At 43.6% G+C, this 20,684-nt stretch overlaps 2 protein-coding genes across 6 annotated transcripts in view; one reads left to right on the top strand and one right to left on the bottom strand.

Moving 5' to 3' along the window:
• POLH (DNA polymerase eta) overlaps window positions 1-10,496 on the bottom strand; it is a 42,939-nt gene extending 32,443 nt beyond the window's left edge. For 2 of the 4 annotated variants that reach the window (XM_007972446.3, XM_007972447.3), the window contains exons 1-3: window positions 10,200-10,496; window positions 4,796-4,936; window positions 3,507-3,641 (exon numbers count right to left, since the gene is read on the bottom strand). In XM_007972446.3, the coding sequence (XP_007970637.1) occupies window positions 3,507-3,641; window positions 4,796-4,932 (272 nt within the window). In that variant the 5' untranslated portion in view covers window positions 4,933-4,936; window positions 10,200-10,496. The remainder of the gene's footprint in view (window positions 1-3,506; window positions 3,642-4,795; window positions 4,937-10,199) is intronic. The other 2 variants (XM_038006120.2, XM_038006119.2) reach the window with 2 other exon arrangements.
• An 84-nt stretch (window positions 10,497-10,580) lies between these two features.
• Window positions 10,581-20,684, top strand: part of XPO5 (exportin 5) — a 53,390-nt gene continuing 43,286 nt past the window's right edge. The window contains exons 1-7 of one of the 2 annotated variants that reach the window (XM_007972445.3): window positions 10,582-10,893; window positions 12,884-13,005; window positions 13,930-14,002; window positions 15,550-15,687; window positions 15,853-16,035; window positions 17,837-17,863; window positions 19,151-19,336. In XM_007972445.3, the coding sequence (XP_007970636.1) occupies window positions 10,789-10,893; window positions 12,884-13,005; window positions 13,930-14,002; window positions 15,550-15,687; window positions 15,853-16,035; window positions 17,837-17,863; window positions 19,151-19,336 (834 nt within the window). In that variant the 5' untranslated portion in view covers window positions 10,582-10,788. Of the gene's footprint in view, window positions 10,894-12,883; window positions 13,006-13,929; window positions 14,003-15,549; window positions 15,688-15,852; window positions 16,036-17,836; window positions 17,864-19,150; window positions 19,337-20,684 lie in introns of both variants that reach the window. The other variant, XM_073006015.1, reaches the window with a different exon arrangement.

The raw sequence follows: 20,684 nt of genomic DNA, 5'->3' as shown, positions 1-20,684 counted from the left end.
CACACATGCCTTAACCAACCATTTATGGATATACTAATATTCAAATTATCAAATTGAAGATAAGCACCTAGAATGTGGTGATATGTCTGGGTGGGCAGACAACCCTCCTCAGGGTATACATACCAATCTCACCATATGTCTTCTATTCAAACTTTAATAAGCAGCTCTTCTGCCTGTATAGCTAGTTTTCTGTGACAATATACAGGTATTTTGTTCTTTTCTTTTTTTTTTTGAGATGAAGTCTCGCTCTTGTCCCCCATGCTGGAGTGCAATAGCAGGATCTGGCCTCACTGCAACCTCCGCCTCCTGGGTTCAAGTGATTCTCCTGCCTCAGCCTCCCAAGTAGCTGGGATTACAGGCGCCTGCCACCATGCCCGGCGAATTTTTTTATATTTTTAGTAGAGATGGGGTTTCACCATGTGGGCCAGGCTGATCTTGAATTCCTGACCTCAGGTGATCCTCCCATCTTGGCCTCCCAAAGTGCTGGGATTACAAGCATGAGCCACTGCACCCGGCCACTATACAGATATTTTCTTTGCTTTGGTTTGGACCTGCTTTGTAGTGTCCAGTTCTTTGTTCCTATTGAATTTACATTTACCATAAAAATGAAAACACTGGTACCTCTTCACCATGACACCCATAAAAACTAGTATAATCATTATTCTAAAACATTCTCAAATTAGAGAAACACTTGACTTTTTTTTTTTTAAATCATTATTTGAGCCAGGAAGAAGATAGGCCTCAAAGAAAATAAAGAGCAAGACCAGGCACGGCGGCTCACACCTGTAATCCCAGCACTTTGGAAAGCAGAGGTGGGTAGGTCAGGAGTTCAAGACCAGCCTGACCAACATGGAGAAACCCCGTTTATACTAAAAATACAAAATTAGCTGGCGTGGTGGCACATGACTGTAATCCCAGATATTCGGGAGGCTGAGGCAGGAGAATCACTTGAACCCAAGAGGCGGAGGTTGTAGTGAGCCGAGATCACACCATTGGACCCTAAGCCTGGGCAACAAGAGTGAAACTCCATCCCCCCCTCACAAAAAAAAAAAAAGAAAAAAGAAAGAGCAATATGCTCACGTACAAAGCCAGAAAAGGATACTTGCAATATTGTGAAATATATATTGGGTCTTCATCCCAGTTTCCCGGCATACAACTCCAGAAATCCTTGGAATCACCCAAGTTTTGTCTTTTTGTATGCTAATGTTGAATAATAGCTTCTAAAGGGTTGGAACCTTTGGCCCCACCCCTTCAACTTCTAGGGAGGGGAGAGGAGGAGAGGTCTGCAGGTCAAGTTGATCACCTATGGCCAACGGTTTAATCAGTCATGAGTAAATAATGCAGCCTCCCTAAAAACCCAAGAGGACAGGGTCCAGAGAGGTTCCAAACAGCTGTAACGGTAGAGATTCCTGGAGGGTGACTCATCCAGGAAGGGCATGAAAGCTCCACATCCCTTCTCACATGCCTTGCTCTATATATCTCTTCATCTTCATGTTTTTTTTTGACAGGATCTCACTGCTGTCCAGGCTGGATACAGCGGTTTGATCATGACTCTCTGCAACCACAATCTCCTGGGCTCAAGTGATCCTCCCACCTCAGCTTCCCGAGTAGCTGGAACTAGAGCTGCATGATACCATGTCTGGCTAATTTTGTGTGTGTTTCTTTTTTTTTTTTTTTTTTTAAATTTTGGTAGAGACGAGGTCTTACTATATTGCCCAGGCTGGTCTCGAACTCCTGAGCTCAAGCAATCCTCCTGTCTCAGCCTCCCAAAGTGCTAGGATTACAGGTGTGAGCCACCATGCCCAACCTATCTGTATCCTTCATAATATCCTTTATAATAAACCAATAAACATAAGTAAGTGTTCTCCTGAGTTCTGTGAGTCACTTCAGCAAATTAATCCAAAGAAGGGATTGTAGGAACCCCAACTTAAAGCCAGCTGCTCAGACGTTCTAAAAGCCTGGACTTGTGATGGAAAGGAAGGAGGGGGTGTTCTTGTGGTACTGAGCCCTCAGCATGTGGAATCTGAAGCCATCTCCAGGTAGACAGTGTTGGAATTGACTGGGAGGACATACAGCTGGTGTCTGCTGACCGGTGTGTGGGGAAATACTTCCACACTTTTAGTCATAGATGTCTTCTGTGTTGATCATTCTTGTGGTGTGAGAGGAGAGAAAAACCATAGTTTGAGTTTTTCCAAAACAATACTTGATTTCAGTGCTTCCTCACAGCCTCTTGAGCAAATCACTGCAAGGCATTTTTAAGAGTATCTGGAAAACTTAATCTTCAGTCAAGTCTATCTTCTTTTCTAGCAATAATTCCAATGTGGGTCTGGCTATGCTACTCTACCTTTAGACTTCTAATTCATAGAATTAGAATTCAGAAATATCTCAGGTCCTGAGTCAAAGCATGATTCCTATACCACACCACATAGCACAGTGTATCTTGAGAACATAGATATTACAATCTTAAAAAACACATGTGAATCCTCAGTCTTTCACTTAGCTGTCTGAACTTTTTTCTTTCTTGAGACAGGGTCTGACTCTGTCCCCAGACTGGAGTGCAGTGGTGCGATAAGGGCCCACTGCAACCTCTGCCTCCCAGGCTCAAGCAATCCTCTCACCTCAGCTTCCCAAGTAGCCGGGACTGCAGGTGTATGCCAACATGCCTGGCAAATTTTTGTATTTTCTGTTACAGACGGGGTTTCCCCATGGTGCCCAGGGTGGTCTCCTGGACTCAAGTGATCTGCCCACGTCAGCCTCCCTAAATGCTAGGATTATAGGCATGAGCTACCACCCCCAGCCTAACTTAAATTATTTAACTTCTCTGAACTTGATTCCTTATCTGTGAAGGGGGAGTAATATTAGTACCTACCTTATAACGATGTCAGATTTAGTAGAGATATTGCCTACAGAGAGCTTAACACTGTGCGTGGCATGTGATAATAGGTTCAATACATATTAGCTGCTGAGATTAAAGGCTGGGGTTTGTGCCTACCTCTGACTTAGCTATGCTGATACATATCCCCCAATCCAAGGTGAAACTTCTAGTATTTGCAGAGAGATAGCTTAATCTAAAAACAAAGAAATCTCCCTTGATATTGTTCAATTATAGCAACTAATTCCTGATATTGTACTAGAATGTCAGTTTGACTCAGCCTTTCCTGGAAAAATTATGTTTCACAGTCAATTTAATTACTTCAAATACTTTAGATATTTGGATGGAGAACATGGGAATTGTTATTAAGTCTCAATTTAACAACCAATTTTGAACAATTAAGGAACTGAATAGATATGAAAGGCAGCAACTCTTATATGTTATAATGGTTTTGAACTGTCCCCAAAACACAATATTAAAATCTGTTTTTCATTTCACAGAGACAAGATGGTTGACCAAAAAGAATTTTTTCAGATGTTATTTACATGGAACAAATTCAAAACACCAGTTCCTAGACTCATGGAGTATTATTTTCGACTCCTTTATGTCTCCTTAAATAATGTTTTTTTCTTACTTGGTGAGGTTAGCTTTCCCACGGGACTCACGAACTTGTGCCAGTAGAAGATCTGGACATAACTTCTTAGCATCATCTGCCCACATACTTCTAGTGACCCCAAATGCACGAGCTTCATAACTCACTGCAATTATTCTAAGGTTAGAAAAAAAAGGAAACAGAAAATATATTACATGATCACAAGCAAAAACAAGTAACATTTAACACAAGTAATCTATAAACATATCAGAAACTTTTTGACCACAGATGCCATCATTCAATCCAAAACAAAGCAGTTCAGAAATCTCAAAAATAGGGCCAGGCACAGTGGCTCATGCTGGCAATTCCTGCACTTTGGGAGGCCAAAGCAGAAGGACTGCTTGAGGCCAGGAGTTCAAGACCTGCCTGGGCAATATAGTGAACTCTGCCCCACCAACCAATCCCCATCTCTACCCACCCCTCAAAAAATAAAATCAGCTTGGCCGGGCGCGGTGGCTCAAGCCTGTAATCCCAGCACTTTGGGAGGCCAAGACGGGCGGATCACAAGGTCAGGAGACCAAGACCATCCTGGCTAACACGGTGAAACCCTGTCTCTACTAAAAAATACAAAAAAGGCCGGGCGCGGTGGCTCAAGCCTGTAATCCCAGCACTTTGGGAGGCCGAGACGGGCGGATCACGAGGTCAGGAGATCGAGACCATCCTGGCTAACACAGTGAAACCCCGTCTCTACTAAAAAATACAAAAAACTAGCCGGGCGAGGTGGTGGGCGCCTGTAGTCCCAGCTACTCGGGAGGCTGAGGCAGGAGAATGGCGCAAACCCGGGAGGCGGAGCTTGCAGTGAGCTGAGATCCGGCCACTGCACTCCAGCCTGGGCGACAGCGCGAGACTCCCTCTCAAAAAAAAAAAAAAAAAAAAAACTAGCCGGGCAAGGTGGCGGGCGCTTGTAGTCCCAGCTACTCAGGAGGCTGGGGCAGGAGAATGGCGTGAACCCAGGAGGCGGAGCTTGCAGTGAGCCAAGATCCATCCAGGGCACTCGAGCCTGGGCGACAGAGCGAGACTCCGTCTCAAAAAAAAATAAAATAAAATAAAATCAGCTTGGCATGGTGGGGCGCTCCTGTAGTTCTAACTACTTGGGAGGCTTAAGAGGGATGATCACTTGAGCCCAGGTAAAAGCTGCTGTGAGCTGATGGTGCCACTGCACTCTGGACGGGACAATAAAGACCCTGTCAGCACCACCACCACAACAAAGGACCTGCCACAGTGCCACTGTGTTACCGTTGAATAGTTGTAACAATAACAATGATACATACCCACCACCCTTCCATGATTTGTACTGTACAACTGCACAAGGTTTATTCCTCAAATGAGGATTCTGCCGCTGCTCCACCTGAACAAAAAAACAGTCCATGTCCACGAGAGCAACCACTCGATCCTGTCCAGTAGCCATTTTTCTGTAACACAACATTTTATGGACAGTTAGAAAAACACCTAATCCAAAATGCTAGGGAAAACTGTAATTCCACTCTTTCACTGATGAGTTACCATGAGCATGGGAGCATGGAAACTAACAAGAATGAAATAGGCATTTAAATATACAGGTTGAGTATCCCTTATCTGAAATGCTTGGGATCCAAAGTGCTTGAGACTGCATTTTTTTCAAATTTTGCAATATTTGCATTATAATCACCAGTTAAGCATCCGTAATCCAAAAATCCTAAACCTACAATGCTCTAATAAATATTTCCTTTGGCTGTGTTGGTGCAAAAAATGTTTTGGATTTTGGAAGACTTCAAATTTCACATTAGGGATACCCTGAGTGGAAAAAATAGTTTTTGTTTTTAAGATTCTTTCACTCAACAACAATCAACAAGGTAGACTTCTGTGATCAAATGTGTGAGGATTTCTCCCCACCAATAAGCAATCAATTCTGCAGCAGACACCAAGTGGGTATCCTCCAATTCAAGTCTGACATTACCTACCTGGAGAAAGCGTCAGATCTCACAGGTTGATGGCTCAGTCCCACAAGACTGCTCCCTACTTCTGATGTCAATCACAAGCCACAGTTTGTTTTACCTGTGCTTCTAACTGACTGGATATAAACTGGGAATCTCATGAGCCCCTCTTTGGGTTCGGTTAATTTGCTAGAGTGGCTCACAGAACTCAGGGAATCACATTTATTAGTTTATTATAAAGGATATACAGTTGAAGAGATACACATGGCAAGGTATGCCCTCCCTGGGAACACCACTCTCCAGGAACCTCCTTTTGTTCCTGTCCAGAAGCTCTTCGAATCCTCTCCTCTTGGGCCTTTTATGGAGACTTCATTAGATGGGCATGACTGACACACATGTAGAAATGTGACTGCAGAAAAAATATATGATCTAATATTAATAGACTGGGGAAACTCAGCAAGGCCTGTCTGTTCAGATTCTTCCTGGCCTCTCTGGGTAGCATTCCTTCCTCCAGGGTATGGGGTAGGACCTCTTCTGAAATGAAAGTCTTATGACCCATAATCAGAAAGGCAGGGGAAGATGAGAGTCCTGCTTTGGGCAGGTGAAAGTCAGAGAGAGATTCTGTTTTCTGAGGCTTGCTTCAAGAGTTCCAACATTATAACGAAAGCTAGGGGAGTTATGAGCTAGGAACCATGGACAAAAACTAATATACATATATCATAGTATCACAGATACTCAACCTGTACTGCTGGCATAAGAATAAATTAGTACAATTTTATGAAAACAATAGGTATTAAAAGCTTTAAAAACACTTATCCTTAAAAGAACTGACCACAAAATACAAAAATAGCCAGTTGGCACATAAAAATAGGCTCACCATCATTAGTCATGGGGAAATGGAAATTAAAATGCACATCACCAGGGTAAGAGAACCAATACTGAATCTAGCTGATAGACAAACCTCAAGTATAAATTCAGGGAAAAGAGAAAGAGAAAATAATATATAACATCATAGCATTCACGAAAAATGTCAACCTTTTACTCTGAAATACTTTTAGACTTACAGAAAATTGCAAAACTGGTCGAGTTCTCCTACTCCCAGTTTCCTGATGTTAACATCTTACTTAACGTAATTATCAAAATTTAAAAATGAACGTTGGTATATTATTAACTACATACTTTACTCCCCCCAATCTGTGGCATTTCCTCGGTTGTTCCTTGGTTTTTATGACCATGAGACTTTTTTTTTTTTTTTTTTTTTGAGACAAAGTCTCGCTCTTGTCCCCCAGGCTGGAGTGCAATGGTGCGATCTCAGCTCACCACAACCTTCGCCTCCTGGGCTCAAGCGACTCTTCCGCCTCAGACTCCTGAGTAGCTGGGATTACAGGCGCCTGCCACCTTGCCCAGCTAATTTTTGTATTTTTAGTAGAGACGGGTTTTCACCATGTTGGCGAGGCTGGTCTCGAACTCCTGACCTCAGGTGATCCGCCTGCCTCGGCCTCCCAAAGTGCTGGGATTATAGGAGTGAGCCACCGCACCCGGCCCGGCCAACCATGACACTTTTAAAGAGTATTGCTCAGTTGGTTTTTGTTTGTTTGTTTGTTTGTTTAGACGGAGTCTCATTCTGTCACCCAGGCTGGAATGCAGTGGAGCGATCTTGGCTCACTGCAAGCTCTGCCTCCCGGGTTCATGCCATTCTCCTACCTCAGTCTCCCCAGTAGCTGGGACCACAGGCGTCTGCCACCACGGCCAGTTAATTTTTTTTTTTTTTTTTGTATTTTTAGTAGAGACAGGGTTTCACCATCTTAGCCAACATGGTCTCAATCTCCTGATCTCGTGATCCGCCCACCTCGGCCTCCCAAAGTGTTAGGATTACAGGCGTAAGCCACCTCACCCGGCCTGGACAGTTATTTTGAGAATGCCTCTTAATTTGGGTTTGTCTGATGTTTTCTCATGATTAAGATTATGCATTTTTGGCAAGAATATAATGGCAGTGATGGGGGGGAATACATGCTGTCAATATATCTTATTACCTATTCAACCATGATCAGTGAAATGTTTTTTGCCACATTTGTCATTATAAAGTTGCTATTTTCCTTTTGTAACTTAAAAATATCAAAGATACTTTCAGACAGCAAACATTCTGTTTCTCTTCAATCTTTCAATCACTAAGCACCCATCAGTGGCTCTTGCCTGTAACAATTACTTTGTAGCATTCTGTGATTTTTCTACCTATTAATGTAAATTTCTTAAACATAAAAGAAAACTCAATCTAACAGATAAACATACAAAAAGGTACAAATGGTAGCTTGGAAGAACAAACCTTACATGCTTGAGAGTGGATGCCAACTATTATTTAACATTTTTAGTAATCTGGAAGAAGAAATACAAAGCAGTGGCTCCCAAAATTTGCTATACATTAAAATTACCTGGGAACTTTTACCTTTTTTTTTTTTTTTTTTTTTTTTGAGACAGAGTCTCGCTCTGTTGCCCAGGCTGGTGTGCAGTGGTACAATCTCAGTTCACTGCAATCTCCACCTCCCGGGTTCAGGCCATTCTCCTGCCTCAGCCTCCCGCCTCCCGAGTAGCTGGGATTACACATGTGCGTACCACCCCGCCCAGCCTTTTTGTATTTTTAGTAAAGAAGGGGTTTTGCCATGTTGGTCAGGCTGCTTTAAATACTATTGATATTTGACTTCCACAACTGTATATACTAACTTAATCGGTATGGGTATGACCTGGGCATGGGTTTTTTTCTTTTTTTCTTTTGTTGTTGTTTTTGAGATAGAGTTTTGCTCTTGTTGCACAGGTGGGAGTGCAATGGCACAGTCTCGGCTCACTGCAACCTCCATCTCCTGGGTTCAAGTGATTCTCATGCCTCAGTCTCCCAAGCAGCTGAGACTACAGGCGCATGCCACCACACCCAGCTAATTTTTGTATTTTGAGTAGAGACCGGGTTTCACAATGTTGGCCAGGCTGGTCTCGAACTCCTGACCTCAGAAGATCCACCCACCTCGGCCTCCCAAAGTGCTGGGATTACAGGCATGAGCCACCGCGCTCAGCCCGGCATGGGGATTTTTGTTTTGTTTTGTTTTTTTCCTAGACATAGTCTCGGTCTGTCACCCAGGCTGGAGTGCAGTGGTGAGATCTCAGCTCACCGCAACCTCCACCTCCCAGATTCAAGCGATTCCTCTGCCTCAGCCTCCCCAGTAGCGGGGACTACATGCGCGTGCCATCACGCCCGGCTAATTTTTTGTATTTTTAGTAGAGACAGGGTTTCACCATGTTAGGTGAAATGGTCTCGATCAGGATGGTCTCTATCTCCTCACCTAGTGATCCGCCCGCCTCTGCCCCCCAAAGTGCTGGGATTACTGGCGTGAGCCACCGTGCCCGGACGGGGATTTTTAAAAGCTCTCCAGGTAATTCCAATATGCAGCAGTTTGGGAGCCAAGATCTACATAAGACAATCGAAACACCAGCAATCCATGATTTAAATATGAGAAACACAGGTTATACAGTTGAGTGAGCACCCAACTGTATTCTAAAAAAAGCATTTCAAAAACTAACAACTACCTTGAAAAAAAGTCTTACAACTGCAAAGCAGGAGGGTGAGTGGAAAGAAAAATAATTAAAATCACAGTAGTCAAAGCATTAATTCCTTATAAATTCCAATCGACCACTCGCCTAAAACAGGCAGAATGTGATACTTTAAACATTTACCAGTTAAAACCATAACATGCCAGAAATCCCTTTACTTTGAAGAGGTTTTTCTGTAGTACTGGAACAGATTGAGCCAACGAATAGTATTGTCACAAAAAAAACACAGGCTAAGCACCATATTAGGTCCAAACACCAGAAGTGGAGCAGGAATAGGAAGCGGTGATTTAAGTTCAGCAAACCATTTACTAAGCACACAATCACAAAAACAGACATGCAGACTTTAACAGATAATAAGGTTTTTGAGGTTTTCCGTTTATGTATTTACTCGAGAAAGCAAGAGCTTTATTTATTTATTTTTGAGACGGAGTTTCGCTCTGTCGCCCGGGCTGGAGTGCAATGGCTCCATCTCGTCTCACTGAAACCTCTGCCTCCCGGGTTCAAGCGATTCTCCCATCTCAACCTCCCGAGTAGCTGGGATTACAGGCGCGCGACGCCACGCCTGTATAAAAATACTAAAAATGCAAAAATAATTTTTGTATTTTTAGTAGAGATGGCGTTTCATCATGTTGGCGAAACTCCAGGCTGGTCTCGAACCCTGACCTCGGTGATCTGCCCGCCTCGGCCTCCCAAAGTGCTGGGATTACAGGCGTGAGCCACCGCGACCGGCCAAGAGCTTTATAAAGATGGAAAACGAAGCAGACTTTCTGCCCAAGCCATGCTTTTGGATAAGGATTACACTACTTTGAAATCTTACATATATAGCACTTGGCCAACTATCAAAACTGCACAAACCTTCACTAATTGCAATTATTCCCTTTAACATCTCGAGTTACCCCAATCCGCACAAAACAAGTTTAGTGCCCACCAGGTAATAATACATTCAGGAAAATAATTCCAAGACAGACGTTTAAGAACTACAGAGAAAAACATACTTTTTTCTACAAGAAAAATCTTAGAGGACAGTACCAGGGCCTTATCTCTGTTAGCATGATTTATATTTCACGTAACGTTGGCCCAGTCACTGCTACATTATAAAACCAATAGCCAAGGCAACATAGAAAGTCTGAACACATTGACAGCGAATGGTTCTAAATTTTCTTACCAAGGTAACAAACACCTGGCAAAACTGCCAGCAGCGGGTGCCGCAAATGCTGGGCTCGGGGTCCACTGGAAGGAAAACGGAAGGGCTCTTGAATATCTTTTCGCCTTTCTGGGAGCAGGCCAGTGAGTTTCGAGCGAGATTTATTCGCTGTGACGACGGAGAAACCGAGAAGGGGTCGTAAAGGATCTTGCCCCGGCAACCGCCCCCAGCAGCAAAAAGCCGAGAGCGTCACGCCCAGTTACGAGGCTCCCAGACTGAGGTCAGTCAGCGCGCGCGCTATGAAGGGCCGTTGACGCGGCTGCGCACCGCGGCCCTTCCGCTTCCCGCCCCGCCCATCCAGGCTCAACCTTCACCCGGGAGCCGCCACTTCCGTGGGCGCGTGCGCAGTGGCGGGCCGGGCGCGTGCGCAGCGCCGGCTTCTTCCCAGCGCGAGCTGGTGCTCACGCTCCTCCTCCAGCTTCCCACCCCCGCTTGCCAGCAGCGGCCCGGTACCAACGGGTGGTCTCGCCGAGGGAGCTGTCGTGCCTCGTGGTCCCGGGACTGCAGTGGTGTGCGCTCTCGGCGCGTGGCGCTAGGCGTGGCGCTAGGCATGGCGATGGATCAAGTAAACGCGCTGTGCGAGCAGCTGGTGAAAGCGGTGACGGTCATGATGGACCCCAACTCCACCCAGCGGTACCGGCTGGAAGCCCTCAAGGTAGCTGGGGTCCTGGCGTCCTGGGGCGATCCCGACACCCTCTCCCAGCCCCAGCAGCTCCGGTGCCGCCTGTAACTGGGGTAGTCTCCCGCCCACGCGGCCCCTGGACCTCCTTTTCCAACTCTTCAGGACCTTCCCTTCGCGGCCCTCCGCGCCTCTCCCAAACCCCCGCCTTCTCTACTCGCCGTTCCTGTCCTTTGCCTGGGACACTCCGGTCCCTAGCTGCTTCTCATCTCGCCGCTGCTTCCCACAGCCCTCTCCTCCCCCTGTCCTCTCTTTGCACTCTTGTTCGCAACACGACCCTCGCCCATTTTCGTTCCCCAAACCCTATATCCCCTCGCCTTACCGAGGCGCACGTGTAGATCCCGCCCCCAACACCAGCTTCATTCTTTATGGTCTCCCTTGCACTAAACGTTTTCTTGCTGGCTCACTCCTCTGACCCGAACTGACCGAGCTCCAGCCCCTCTAGTACCCTTATGTTTATATTCTTTAACATCTCTAGCTAACTTTCGTTTGTGTCTTGGACATTTTCTGAGGAAATTCTCGCACCCCTACTTCTCCCATGTTTTTGAATGTGATATTTTTAGGCTATTTTGCGCAAAGATAATTTCTACCACTTACTTTGCATTTTAACAAGGGCACTTTGGTTTCCTGAAAGTAGTTTGCTTGAGACCCGAATGCTCTGCTCTTGGGACTGACGTATGTTGCAGTTTGAGGGTACTAATACAATTCAAGCTTACTTACCCACAAAACAACGTGTGTGGGCTGTGAGAAATGGCCATTTAGGAGAAAATACTTGTGCTGTACATTTTTAAAGTGATGTTAACTTCAAAAAAGAGAGTGACCACCACTTGGAGGAAATGTTACAATACGTGTATGTATGTATGCCACAGGGTTTGGAGTCAGAAACAGTTGGCTTCTATTAGTTTGGTTTTTATTATTAATATTTAAAGTAGACACAAAAGTGGGGAGAATACGACAGTAATTATGCATGTTCCTGTCACTTAAATTCAGCAATTAAAGATTTTACCACATTTGCTTTTTCCACCGCCTGTCCTTTCTCCCTGCCTTGAAGGTTTTTAAAAGAAACCCTAGAAATTGTTATTTCACCCCTATGTACATCGGTGCATGTCTCTAACAAAAAATTTCTTATTCCTTTGGGTCCATTTTTTCCCAACACTAATAGGGCTACTGTTGGCCACACCATGGAAAAAATCTGGAACCATCACACTGGAAGAAATGTTGATCAATTCTTTACTGATAATATATACATGATATATATACATAAAATAGAGTGGACACCACTTGGAGGAAATGTTGTATATATATAACATTTTATGTATTTTTTATTTATATTTGTATATTAAATATGTATTTTAAAAACAACTGTGCTTGGAGATCCATATAATATTGATCTAGGTTTTGCAACTTAAACCTATAGCTTAGGTTGGAATTTCCTTTTGAGTTAGGGTCTCACTCTGGTTGTCCAGGGTGGCGTGCAGTGGCGAAATCTTGGCTCACTCCAGCCTTGACTTCCTGAGCTCAGGTGATTCTCCCACTACTTCAGCCTCCTGAGTATAGCTGGGACTATAGGCGCCTGCCACCATGCCCGACTAATTTTTAAAAATATTTTTAGGCTGGGCATAGTGGCTCACACCTGTAATCCCAGCACTTTGGGAGGCTGAGGCAGGAGAATTGCTTGAACCTGGGGGCAGAGGTTGCAGTGAGCCAAGATCATGCTATTGCACTCCAGCCTGGGGGGCAGAGTGAGACTCCGTCTCAAAAAAAATATATATATATATATAGTAGAGATGGGGTTTCACCATGTTGCCTAGGCTAGTCTCAAACTCCTAGACTCAAGTTGTCCACCCATCTTGGCCTCCCAGAGTGCTGGGACAGGTGTGGCCCTGGTTGGAGTTTCTTAAGATGAAATTCTTTAGTCCCTATTCTCTCAGCCCTCCAAAGGAAACACTAACTTTTCTTCTTTCAGTTTTGTGAAGAATTTAAAGAAAAGTGTCCTATCTGTGTCCCCTGTGGCTTGAGGTTGGCTGAGAAAACACAGATTGCCATCGTCAGACATTTTGGCCTTCAGATCCTGGAACACGTTGTCAAGTAAGGAGCTCTTGGACATTACCACTGAAGTCTGAGAGAACATATTTTTATATCTTATATAACCTATAGAGATGCTGTTTAGGTGAGTAGAGAAGAGCAGTCTCCAAGAAGAAAGGAATGATCCCCTAGATGTTATCAGGACCTCACAGGAGCTCTCACTCAACATTTAACCTTTCTTTTCTTTAGTTTCTTCATCCATGTAAAGTGTGTGGTACATATTACCCATTCAACAATTATTACTTGCCATTTAGCCAATACTTACTGAGCTCTGACTATGTGCCAGTAGCCCTTGAAGCCTTTTTAGAGTAATGCAATGTATAGGTCAGTAAATCTCTCATTAGGCACTGGGGCTTTCTTTTTTCTCTCTCTCTTTCTGAGTTTGTGTGCTTTCTCTGGGTAGTACATCCAAAGTAGGATTATATGAGAATAACTGAAAACCCCTCCTAACTTGATTGTCCTACCCTCAACACCTGGCAGAAGAGGTAGCCTTCAAGACTTAGCCATAGTTTTTCCGGAATTATTTTGTAAGCCAGCACAGAAAATGAGTGATGTCAAAATTGCATTTTCTGAAAAGCAAGTACATTGCTTGCACTTGTTGGAGTACGTTGTTGGAGTTGACCTAGATGTATATTCAATTTTGGCCCATCAATAAAATCATGAGGATAAACTGATGTGTGGTACAAATCTTGTGCAGATTCCAGCTAATGGACCACTGCATATATAAAACCTTTTCCCAAGAATTTTTCTGTTAATGTTTTGGTTAAATGTAGATCATTTTTGTCCATTTGTTGATGGCTACAAAATCAAAAGTATAATTTCTTAATGAAATCTCCAGTGGAATCAAATGTAGAAATCAGTGCTATTCTCTTGTAAAGGCAAGACTTCTAAAGTGGTTCTATTGACTTTATGCATTTTGGTGGCCAGGTTTCGGTGGAACGGCATGTCTCGATTGGAGAAGGTCTATCTGAAGAACAGTGTCATGGAGCTGATTGCAAATGTAAGGAACGGGTGGTTGGGAGACATGTTTCCAAGGTAGTTTAGGCAAAGCGTGACTTCTTCAATAGAGAGTTTGTGTAAAAATTCACTGGTTCTAAATAGGTCAGACAGCACAAGAAATCATAATTCAGGCCAGGCACAGTGACTCACAACTGTAATTCCAGCACTTTGGGAAGCCGAGGTAGGAGGATCACCTGCGTCTAAGAATTCGAGAGCAGCTTGGGCAATGCAGTGAGACCCCATCTCTACCAAAAATTACAAAAATTAGCTGAGCGTGGTGGCGCATGCCTGTGGTCCCAGCTACTCAGGAGGCTGAGGTGGGAGGATTGCCCGAGCCCAGGAGGTCCAGGCTGTAGTGAGCTGCGATGGTGCCATGGCACTCCAACCTGTGCAACAGAGCAAGACTCTATCTCAAAAAAAAAAAAAAAAAAAAAACAGCATAATTCAGTATATGTCTCTTACTAGGTTTGATTAATCACTCTTATGTATTGACTTCTATTTTTTAAATTATAAAGACAGGGCAGAGAGGATTAAATATTTTCAACAAATCAGTAAGATTCTTAGATCTAAATCAGATTGAAACACTGTCTATTTTCTTTTATTCCGAACAACTGCTGTGTGATACTAGTGATGAAAAAGATGCAGAATTTTAAGTATGTGGGATGAGTTTGCTTCAAGTATTAGAATATGACTTTTTCTTTTTTTTCTTTTTTTCTTTTTTTTTTTTGAGACAGGGTCTCTGTTGCTCAGGCTAGATTGCATTAGCGTGACCATAGCTCACTACAGCGTTGAACTCCTGGGCTCAAGTGATCTTCTCGCTTTAGTCTACCAAGTAGCTGGGATTATAGGCATGTAGTACCATGCCCAGCTAATTTTGTTTTTGTCTTTAAAGAGACAGGGTCTCACTATGTTTCCCAAGCTAGTCTGGTCTCAAACCCCTGGCCTCAAGCAATCCTCCCACCTTAGCTTTCCAAAATACTGAGATTACAGGTGTGATGACTGGATGACTGTCTCTTTAAACACAAAACAGAATATATGACTTTAAACATGTTCAAAATTGTAGCCTTTTTTCTTTCTTGTTTTTTTTTTAAATAAAAGACATGAAAGATGGAATCTGTATCTTCTAATACTTCTACGTCTTCTAGTATTAGAACTATTGGTAAAATATATATTTGCTCCTTCATACCCTTCCATTTTACCAGCTACTCACTATACTCCTTATTTCTATACTCTTCCTCCCTGGCCTTCTGCAAACTGAAACAGTCAATATGAGAATCTTTTCATTTTGTAAAGAATAATGATGTCATCGTAGCTCTCTATATGGCAGCCTTTTTATTAGGTGATGCAACCCTCACTTAACCTTTAAGTGGAAGAATGATTAGCGAGAATGCAGGACAAGTGACTCAGGCATGAAGAACAGGTTCATTTGTTCTGTTTGGTTTAAAAGTAGGCCTGCTGATAAATTTTGTACAACTCTACAGCCCGGCCTTTTTGTGGATTCTGGAATCCCGTCTTTCATATCTCTTAATATCTCTTGTTCTTTTTCAGGGAACGTTGAACATTTTGGAAGAAGAGAACCATATTAAAGATGCTCTATCTCGAATTGTAGTAGAAATGATCAAGCGAGAGTGGCCACAGCATTGGCCTGACATGCTAATAGAATTGGACATTCTTTCCAAACAAGGGGTATGAAACACAGCTATATCAGTTTGGTATACTTTTCCTTGGAACAAACTTCAGGGTTGTTTGATTTTGTTTATGGGTTTTTTTTGGCAACAGAAAATAGCCTTTGGATATACATAAAATGAAAAGATATTTTAATTTTTAACTAGCTTATTTCTGTTGGTGTAGGAAACACAGACCGAATTGGTGATGTTTATCCTTTTGCGACTGGCAGAGGATGTAGTGACTTTTCAGACACTTCCCCCTCAAAGAAGAAGGGACATCCAGCAAACATTAACCCAGAACATGGAAAGGATCTTTAGTTTTCTGCTTAACACACTTCAAGAAAATGTAAACAAGTACCAGCAAGTGGTAAGGGATACCCCTACCTATAAAATTTGTATTTTCCATTGTGTTTTTGATTAATCTTACAGTAAGGAACTAGGGTTTCTAGGTCAGCAAAATGAAAGCCTATTTTATAAGCAAAAAAGTAAAAAACTAGGAAATGACAGAAAAGCTAAAGCTCATTTTCTTTCTATTTTTTTTTTTTTTTTAAAAAAGGGATCTCAGCTTACTGCAGCCTCCACCTCCTGGGTTCAAGCAGTTCTCCTGCTTCAGCCTCCCAAGTAGCGGGTACTACAGGCATGTGCCACCACGCCCAGCTAATTTTTGTATTTTTAGTAGAGATGGAGTTTTGCCCTGTTAGCAAAGCTGGTCTCAAACTCCTGACCTCAGGTGGTCTACCTACCTTGCTCTCCCAAAGTGCTGGGATTACAGATGTGAGCTACTGCACCCAGCCCTAGGTGTTATTCTTATTTTCAGAAATTCCTCATGAAAATACTAATTTTTGAGGCCGGGTGTGGTGGCTCATGCCTGTAATCCCAGCACTTTGGGAGGCCGAGGCAGGCGGATCACGAGGTCAGGAGATCGAGACCATCCTGGCAAACATGGTGAAACCCCGTCTCTACTAAAAATACAAAAAAATTAGCCGGCCGTGCTAGCGGTTGCCTGTAGTCCCAGCTACTCAGGAGGCTGAGGCAGGAGAATGGCATGAACCCAGGGGGCAGAGCTTGCAGTGAACCAGATCGCACCACTGCACTCCAGCCTGGGTGACAGAGTGAGACGCCATCTCAAAAAAGAAAGAAAAAAAGAAGATACAATTTGTTTATTTAATTTTTTGGAGAGGAAGTCTCACTCTGTCACCCTGGCTGGACTGCAATGGCACAATCTCAGCTCACTGCAACCTCCGCCTCCTGGGTGCAAGCGATTATCCTGCCTTAGCCTCCCAAGTAGCTTAGATTACAGGCGCATGCCACCATGCCTATCTGATTTTTGTATTTTAGTAGAGATGGAGTTCACCATGTTGGTCAGGCTGGTCTTGAACTCCGGACCTCAAATAATCCACCTGCCTTGGTCTCCCAAAATGCTGGGATTATAGGCGTTGAGCCACCATGCCTGGCCTAATTTTATATGCTTGTAAGTTAACATTATGTGCCTTTGTATGGATTTCAAATATGAGAATAAAAATAAACCATATTTATATATTCACTGAATAGCCACTATTTTAATGTATTTAACATTGTGTGTGTATATATATACACATATATATATACACACACACACACATTTTTTGAGACAGAGTTTCACTTTTGTTGCCCAGGTTGGAGTGCCATCTCGGTTTACTGCAACCTCTGCCTCCCAGGTTCAAGTGATTTTCCCGCCTCAGCTTCCCAAGTAGTTGGGATTACAGGCATGCGCCACCACGCCTGGCTAATTTTTGTAATTTTAGTAGAGATGGAGTTTCACCGTGTTGGCCAGGCTGGTCTCAAACTCCTGGCCTCAGGTGATCCACCCGCCTTGGCCTCCCAGACTGCTGGGATTTACAGGTGTGAGCCACCATGCTCAGCCAACATCCAGTATTTTTGAGTACATGGTTTTCATATACTTACGCCATACATACATGATCATAAATTGTATTCATTTAATTATGCTTCTGACCTGTTCTCCCTAGGGGAATGTCAGTTATGCGTTCTTAGTAAAGTTGTGTTATTTTCCAAGATTAAAAATTGCATATATTTAAGAATCATTATTCAAGGGCATTGATTGGCAGGGGGTAGAAAGTTATGTGGCCTTTTGCTCATTAAAAACACTGGATCTTTATACTTCCTTTCAGAAGACAGATACTTCTCAGGAGTCAAAGGTAAGAGCTCTTTGTAAGTTCGAAGGAGACCTTTGAACCTTTCAAGTGAGGGGATACATGCACCTAGTGGATGGTGACCTCAGCCTTGCTTCTGTTGTGTTGTTTTGGAGACAGGATCTTAGTCTGTTGCCTAGGCTGGAGTGCAGTTGTGTGGTCTCAGCTTACTGCACTCATGATCTCCCCAGCTCAAGTGATCCTCTCACCTCAACTTCATGAGTAGCTGGGAATATAGGTGCACACCACCATGCCCAGCTAATACTTTCTATAGAAACAGGGTCTCAGTGTGTTGCCCAGGCTGGTCTCAAACTCCTGGCTTCAAGTGATCCTCCAGCCTCGACCTCCCAAAGTGACTGTGGGCCACTGCGTCTGTCCTTTTTTTTTTTTGAGATTGAGTCTCGCTCTGTCACCCAGGCTGTAGTCCTGTGGTGCAACCTCAGCTCACTGCAAGCTCCGCCTCCCAGGTTCATGCCGTTCTCCAATAGCTGGGACTGCAGGCGCCCGCCACCATGCCTGGCTAATTTTTTTGTATTTTTAATAGAGATGGGGTTTCACCATGTTAGCCAGGATGGTCTCGATCTAACCTCGTGATCTGCCTGCCTCAGCCTCCCAGAGTGCTGGGATTACAGGCATGAGCCACCGCGCCCGGCTTGTCCTTTGTTTTGTATTTGATCCCTGAGCTATAGTGGAAGGGAATTTAAGAAAAAACTTTTTTTTTTTGGACACAGGGTCTTACTTTGTTACCCAGGCTAGAGTATAGTGACTCATACATGGCTCACTGCAGCTTCAACCTCCAGGGTTCAAGTGAGCCTTACCTCAGCCACATGAGTAGCTGGGACTATAGACACACACCATCATGCCTGACTAATTTTTATATTTTTTTTAGTTTGGATTTTTTTTTCTTTTTTTCATTTTTTTTTTAATAGACACTACATTTTGCCATGTTGCCCAGGCTGGTCTTGAACTCCTGGGCTCAGTTGATCCACCCACCTTGGCTTCCCAAAGTGCTGGGATTACAGGTGTGTACCACTGCGCCCAGCCTTGGGAAGTAAAATGATAAGATTTGGAGTTTTGTAAAAAAGATAAAACGGCCACACATGCCACTAGGATCTTATCGATGGATATTGAGAATGCCATTGTTTGAGAAGTGATTGTGTTCCCTACCTGTGACTGACATGAGTATATACTTAAAAAATAATTTTCTTAGAATTAGAAAATAGGAGTTCAGTTATAACCACAGGTACCTTTTACTGAGGACTTCATGGTCCAAAGTTACTTCTTTTCTGGTAGGCGCAAGCAAACTGTCGAGTAGGAGTTGCAGCATTGAATACTCTAGCAGGCTATATTGACTGGGTGTCTATGAGTCACATCACTGCTGAAAACTGTAAACTCCTGGAGATACTGTGTTTGCTGTTGAATGAACAGGAACTTCAGTTGGGAGCCGCTGAGTGTCTTCTCATTGCAGTCAGCAGAAAAGTAAGTTACTACTTCAAACTGATTTATCCTCAGAGTCTCAGAAGTAGGCTGTGTATGTGTTTAATTGCATGTTGTTGCAGAAAGTCATTTAAAGGGTTGGGTTTTTTTCCTTGGGGCCAATTTACTGCCTGCTTCCAACCCCCTTGGACAGGAGTTTGCCAATATTCAAGGGATCCTTTGGCAGAGTATGGAGATTTGTCAGGCTACATGGTTCTCGAAACAGCCATGATACTTGGCAGTTTACAGTTAATAGATAAAAGTAAATGTTTAAGTTTAAAGCTCGCTTGATGAATGTCAAGGAATCTTGGATGGTGGCTACACTGGGTTTATATCTGTCTTTTTTTTTTTTTTAATTGAAACAGTCTTGCTCTGTCACCCAGGCTGGAGTGCAGTTGCATGATGTTGGCTCACTGCAATGTCCGCGTCCCGAGTTCAGGCGATTGTCTCAGCTCTGCCTCCCAAGTAGCTGGGACTATAGGCACATGCCACCATGCCCGACTAATTTTTGCATTTTTCAGTAGACACGGGGCTTCGCCACGTTAGCCAGGCTGGTCTCGAACTCCTGACCTCAAGTGATCTGCTCTCCTCAGCCTCTTAAAGTGCTGGGATTACAGGCGTGAGCCACCGCGCCCAGCCTATATCTGTCTTGGCTAACCAATGGAACCATGACTCTTTTCTCCGTGGGAATATTATCTACAAATGTAATTTACTTTGCTGTCATATCAGCATTATTGCCCAACACATTTATTTGTTTGTTTATTTATTTATTTATTTATTTATTTGTTGAGACAGAGTCTTGTTCTGTTGTCTAGGCTGGAGTGCAGTGGCGCAATCTTGGCTTACTGCAACCTCTGCCTCCCGGGTTCAAGCAATTCTCCTGCCTCAGCCTCCTGAGTAGCTGGGATTACAGGTGTGTGCCACCACACCCAGCTAATTTTTGTATTGTTTAGTAGAGACGGGGTTTCACTATGTTGGCCAGGCTGGTCTCGAACTTTTGACCTCAAGTGATCCACCTGCTTTGGCCTCCCAAAGCGCTAGGATTACAGGTGTGAGCCACAGCGCCTGGCCTGATTTTTATGTCTTTAGTAGACATGGGGTTTCACCATGTTTGCCAGGCTGGTCTCGAACTCCTGATCTCAGGTGATCCGCCTGCCTCGTCCTCCCAAAGTGCTGGGATTACAGGCATGAGCCACTGTGCTTGGCCTGCCTAACACATTTAAAAATGTAAGTTTATGCTTCTTCACTAGACTGACAGTTTTGAGAAAAAAAATGTAAGTTTATCCAGATTTCGTTTTAAAGAATTGGGCTTCTTTCTAGTGTTTCACTAAACCCTGCGGTATGTAAGAAA

This window comes from Chlorocebus sabaeus, chromosome 17, assembly GCF_047675955.1.
Source record: "Chlorocebus sabaeus isolate Y175 chromosome 17, mChlSab1.0.hap1, whole genome shotgun sequence".
NCBI lineage: Eukaryota > Metazoa > Chordata > Mammalia > Primates > Cercopithecidae > Chlorocebus > Chlorocebus sabaeus.
Note: the sequence above shows the minus strand (reverse complement) of the source record. Positions and strands in the feature narration are given on the sequence as shown.